At 40.8% G+C, this 5,910-nt stretch overlaps 2 protein-coding genes across 3 annotated transcripts in view; both read right to left on the bottom strand.

The window, feature by feature from the left end:
• Positions 1-3,228: 3,228 nt before the first annotated feature.
• f2rl1.2 (coagulation factor II (thrombin) receptor-like 1, tandem duplicate 2) lies at positions 3,229-5,393 on the bottom strand. 2 transcript variants are annotated; one of them, XM_032540072.1, is made up of 2 exons: positions 5,139-5,393; positions 3,229-4,391 (listed from the first exon to the last, which is right to left on the bottom strand). In XM_032540072.1, exons 1-2 carry the CDS (start codon positions 5,212-5,214, stop codon positions 3,301-3,303), a joined length of 1,167 nt encoding a protein of 388 aa, XP_032395963.1. In that variant the 5' UTR covers positions 5,215-5,393; the 3' UTR covers positions 3,229-3,300. The 2 variants fall into 2 exon arrangements, with proteins under 2 accessions (XP_032395963.1, XP_032395964.1); XM_032540073.1 differs by having other exon boundaries at positions 3,229-4,383; positions 5,131-5,353.
• Positions 5,394-5,595: 202 nt separating this feature from the next.
• The window catches only part of LOC116704193 (proteinase-activated receptor 1), a 16,893-nt gene continuing 16,578 nt past the window's right edge, over positions 5,596-5,910 (bottom strand). The window contains exon 5 of the mRNA XM_032539468.1: positions 5,596-5,606. The gene's annotated coding sequence lies outside the window, so the exon portion shown is untranslated. The remainder of the gene's footprint in view (positions 5,607-5,910) is intronic.

Below are 5,910 nucleotides of genomic sequence, written 5' to 3'. Positions count from 1 at the left end.
TAAAACACTTAGAAGGCTCTGTTAGGGTTTGGGTGTTTTGTCTCGTCTTATTGTGGTGGTCTGTTTTCCTGTCTTAATTTCTTAGCCTGGTTTCCTGCCATGTCTTGTGATTGTACTATTTTTGGTCTTGTCTTGTTTCCTGTTTTCTTGTGATAGTCTTGTTTTCTGTGCCGTCTTGTATAGTACTACTTCCTGCTGTTGTGTTCCCATTGTCCTGTGTCAGATCATTATTTCAGTTTGGAGTATCTATGTGGTCAGTCTTTCTGTTTTGTCTCTATGTTCACGGTTCCTGTGATTTCTGTTTTATCTTTTACGTATTCCTGGATTTCTTTACCTGCTGTTTTTTGCTAGACACTTTTTGTTGTAAGGATTTTCTTTACTCAAAATTCAAGCTCTATCTTGCCTACAGTCTCCGCACTTGGGTCCTACATTCTCTAAAGCTCATAAGAGACATGACACAACATGCGACTTTGCTCCAACTATCCCCAGGGGCTCTACACGTGAACTCTAGCATTGAGAACATTGTTTGTGTACACAGAGTTTACTAAAAAAGGTTTTGACTCACTTTAGCAGTTGTTGTTTCGCTTGCAGCCATCTTTCAAAAGTGTCAATCTCCGAATGCGAATGAACGGACTCCATAGGAGGAAATGTCTTTCTTATATGAGGCTCCTGTTTCAACTACAAGGTCAATATTGTTTTTCACAAAGGACAAAAACACAAACTATCCGTGCATTTATATGGAGATAAGCTTTAGTAGCTTTCCATCTTTACTCTCCTCCCTATTACATTGCATTCGGAGATCGACACTTTTTGACTGGTGAGCTGTCAGAAACCGGGAAAAACCAACCGCTACGGTGAGCCGTTCAAAACCTTTTTAGTAAACTGTGTACACAAACAATGTTCCCAGCCCTGGTCAGAGCAGCTGTGTTGTGGCTGTGATCTAGTTCCACACTGTGACTCTCCTCTCTGTTTCCACTGACTCTGCAACAGCACTGACAATCAGAACTGGTTTGGCCTGTTTCTGGTTTTCAAGGAAATAACCTGTTGCCACACGCCGTGTTTATTGTAGGAACACTGCATTTACACGATGCTTGACGCGTCAACAACCCCAAGCCTTTGTTAGTTATTCTAGTACAATTGAGTGAAAATGGATGTGAATTAAAATGACTTTATCCCCACGCCGGGTAATGATCATGGACCTTTAATGTGCATGCAATCACATGGTTATCCATCTTAAAGGATCTTAAAATGACAGAAATAACTTCAGTTCAACTTCAGCTATTTCCTATTCATAGGAATAATTTCTTGGGATTATCTGGTGAGGTTTGAATGACTGATGCGTTCTACAATCTACCAGGACTTTATGAAAGAAAACTACTCAGTTGTGCAGAAATAAATTCTTATTCTTATATAAACATCTAAAATTATCCTTAATCATATTCTAGCATATATCTACCTTGTGGTTACAGGATTGTTGTAATTCACAAGCAACCTTACAGCATACTGTCCGTGTTGCATCATGAATATGTAACACAAGCTGCCGTAGAGGAGTGTGCAACTGCAGAAATAATTCCACTCAAAATTTTTCCTTTTTTCCCCCCTTCATGATGAAGCAATCTGCATGTTAAAAACACTAAAACATTGCTAAAATTGACTAGACTCAGATTTTTTAAGCACTGCAGAGGTTGCTTGGTTTAAAAAAAAAAAAAAAGTTAAATGATAAACCATGATTTATGAGCATTTGTGTTGACCCAGGTCACAGTGTGAACGGTGTATACGGAACAAAGCTAGGGAGTGGCACCTTCCCCAACTTGTAAAATGAAGCTATCTCACAGATTGCTGACAAAAGGTAAGATGACACTGTAGCACAACAACCATTTACCTATTTAAAGCATCACAGGGCTCTGCCTGAACCAGTTATTAAACAGGAAGCAGTCACAATTCAGTCTGTGTGCGTACCTGGGGGAGGGTAAGGACTCTCTTTGGGTGAGGGTTGTTGCTTGAAACCCACCAGTTTACGGACTTCTTATCTAGAGATGAAAGACAAGGAGCATTCATGCATTCACTTTAATTCACAGTACTCCTTCGTTGACAGCATATTGTCTTTTCAAAGAAAATGTGTTGTATAAGGGAGGTGATTGAAAATAAAAAGACTAAAAGACGGACTAAATGAGCTTCAAGTTAAAAAAAAAAAAAAATGAGAGAAAGGCTGAGTTTAAGACCTAAAGAGGGAAAAGCACTGTGTGTATCAATAAATAAATATAAATGGGAAAGCGAGCTGGATTTCTTGAATGTTTTCGGTTTCATATATGGGTGAAACGTCTTGACAGTGAAACTAGTGGGAGGACAACCTGTTCAGGTCATGACAACATGCCTCATCACGCTCTCCAGCAAACATTCCTTAACCCGCTCCACTCAGACACTCTGTCATTGCTTCAGAAGACCGTATGATTAACAACTAAGTAAACATTAAAAGACGTGTTAGAAAAAAAGAGAGTAATTGATTGACAATGAGTCTACATTTCATCTCCGGCTGCATGACAAAGTGACTCACGCTACAGAAAAATGTAACTGGTTACGTAATATCTAAGAAGTATCACAGAAACTGCATCTTGTTGTGTTATTATTTATTTAAGAAACTATGTAACAGGGCCACCTTTTTTTCCCCATCACTCAAAAACTACGTCAACACTTGGTTTAAAAAAAAAGGACGGCAAAAAACAGGATAGTCTAAAAACACAAGTAGACATTAAGAAGGTTGTTATGTTTTGACAAAAGCTAAACATATTTCGTGGTTGTTTTTGTGTCCTTCTTCTGAACACATCAGGCTAGTTTTGTTCTTTTCATATGGACGTTCATTGCTTTTAATGATCTTGAGTGCAGTGAACTAACTAGTCACATTCCTGGGTAAAAGACCACATTTTTGTGCAGCCAAGAGAACTCAAAGGCAGTCTTTAAAAGGCATTCTCTCCATGTATATCAGAAAAAGAAAACACATAGTCATGTTTCACACATGAACACTTAACAGTTCATAATGAAGTCATATTCATTTTTGAATGTACTCCGGCTCTCACTCGTGCACAGTCATCTTCACATTTACAGTTCAACTTTGGTTATATGATGTGCTGAGGTCACCTGGCTGACTGACCGGCCTTTTGTCCATTATTACAGACCTATGTACTGTGTCTCAGTGCCACAACGTGAGTGCGTTGCCACATTTTCAGTAAACCAGAGCAAGCACAAGCAGGATATCGTATTGGGAGTTCTTTTTGTTTTTGCTCCCCTTTACTGATCTCGTCTCTAACAGGAGCTGCTCTGCGTGTTGCCACTACTTGACGTGTACGTCTTGCTCTTCCTGGAGTATTTCATGGAGCTGAATGAAACCCTCATCCTCTCTACAGTCCTGCTGCTCCTGCACAGCAGCGTGTTCTTTACGTGGTTCCTGAAGTCCTCCGACACAAAGTAGTAGATAAACGGGTCCAGGCAGCTGTTGAGGCTGGCCAGGCATAATGTGGAGATGTAAAAGCCGTAACCATTGTCTATCACTCCGTCTTTTAGTAGAGAGTAGTGCATCACCAGCATGATGTTACTGGGGATGAAGCACACTAGAAAAGTCACCAGAACGATCACAATCAGCAGCACGGCTTTCTGGCGGTTCTTTCCGGCGGTGCTGTTCTCCAAGCCGTTCCCCAGAGCCCTGAGTAACAGAACGTAGGCCACAATGATCACTACGCAGGGCACGAGGAACACCACCAGACCCATGACGATGAAGTAGAAGTACGGGAGCTGCACAGAAGGGAATGGATTCAGTGGGTCCTTTATGATGTTGACATCGTGGCAGGTTGTGACGTTGGGGTCTTTGAGTTTGACGGTGTGGTCATACAAGTACAGAGGCGTGGTGGTGAGCCAGATGAAAGACCAGATGGCCACGCAGACACCCACAGCCACTTTGTTGTTCTTTCTCTGCTGGGACAGAGGGTGAGCCACCACCCAGTACCTCTGCACACTGAGGCAGGCGATGAAAAGAACGGAGCTATACATGTTTCCATAGAAGAAGCCCATAAGGACTTTGCACAGCGGCTCTCCGTAGATCCAGTTGTTGCCATTTAAATGGTAGGATATTTTTAAAGGTATCCAAATGACATAAAGCAGATCAGCCAGAGCCAGGTTAGCCATGTAGATGGACGACGGGTGCTTCTTCTTGGTTCGGAAGAGGAACACCCAGATGGCCATGCCGTTGGCAGGAAGTCCCAATGCAAACACGATGATGTAGACGATCGGGAGGAAGACTGTGGTGAGACTACTCTTCAGTGTGTCAGATGTTGCCTGGTCCACAACATATTGGTCTGAGTTTAAAGGGTCCTTATACGCAATGAATCCCCGTCCTTTACCTAAAACACAATGACAAGATGAAATACATATTAGGGCTGACATGATCATCATTTACCAAAGAAACAATGTTATATATTCCCTGAGCTCAGCTTCTTAAAAAAGAGCTTTCTCAGTGAAATGACAATGTTAAGTGAATAAAGTGATGATCAGCTGCTTTTCATCCAATTTCTAGTAGCCTATCTTTGGGTATATGAGGGATGTTGGTCAGACAGATTACTAAAAATTGTTTTATGACATTTGTGGTTCTTTCCTTATACCTGATGGTCTAGCATATTTAAAAATGAGGATTAGCTGCGTCTCACTAAATTTATAGCATTATAAATTGATACTGACGGACAGTCACTTTGGACATTTTTTCATTATATCCTGACCCGTTTTAGGCTCAGACGTTAAAGAAGTATAGTCTAATGAAAATAATCATTAGTTGCAGTCCTAATAAAATATATCTACAACTATTACTACTGTAACTGAAGTATTGCAATGTAACGTTAGGCTACCGTTTAAGAGGAACTTTACACAATAAAATACCGTGCCGTAATATTCATAATACGACACTCCTGCTGCTTGGAAGCGGACCAATTCCGTCACAAAAGTCTCTCTAATTACGACAACAATGTTCTGAAAATTTAGCTTAATATAGGCTGCTAATATCTGTTTTAATCTCTTAAAATGAGACTGACGTCTTCATGTAAGCTAGCTCGCTTTTCGACACAATACAGTACACACAGGGAAACTTCCGGTCGTACCTGTAGCGTTAGCATGCGAGCCAGAAAAGAAGCAGAAAATCAAAAAGAGCAGCGACAAGAACCGAGTTAAATCCATGTCTGTGTCCTTCAAACGCTCTCGGCGTCAGTCCTCTTCTGCAGAATGCCTCCAACAACTTTTTATATGTCGGTAAACACCTAAAACCTTGAGGGACACACCCCGAGACTACCTGTTTGTGCCGTCATCGGGGACCCGCCTACGAGCCCGGTTTACTCCGGTCTGTGTCCCTTCAGAGGTTTCTATGGAGCTGGAAACCACGAAGAACATAAACAAGCACGATAGGTAGATAGCATAGCATAGCATAGCATAGCTTAGATACATAGATAGATAGATAGTCTATAAACAAAAAAGAAACGTCCTGTCACTTTCAACTGCTTTTATATTTTAAGCAAACTTAACATATGCAAATATTTGCATGAACATGGACATATTTAACAACTAGACATACACTGGAATATCTTCATAGACATGTGACTAACTTAAATGGAATAATGTGTCCTTGAAGTCCAAAGTAGGACTATATAGCATTAAGCCGGTACAGTTTAAACACTTTTTAATTAAATGTAATTTACAAAGCGGTCGTATCACACTGAAAGCTAATGTGTTGTCACTAGCAACCTACGTGTGTCATCTGTCAAATACAGTTGCACTTTCAGCTTTGAACAAAACCGTTCAGGAATTATTACAGCAAAAGTGGGACGTGGTAGTTTTATCTGTCCCTCATGCACGGGAGGAAGAATGAAACAGCATGGG

Source organism: Etheostoma spectabile, chromosome 16 (genome assembly GCF_008692095.1).
Source record: "Etheostoma spectabile isolate EspeVRDwgs_2016 chromosome 16, UIUC_Espe_1.0, whole genome shotgun sequence".
NCBI lineage: Eukaryota > Metazoa > Chordata > Actinopteri > Perciformes > Percidae > Etheostoma > Etheostoma spectabile.
Note: the sequence above shows the minus strand (reverse complement) of the source record. Positions and strands in the feature narration are given on the sequence as shown.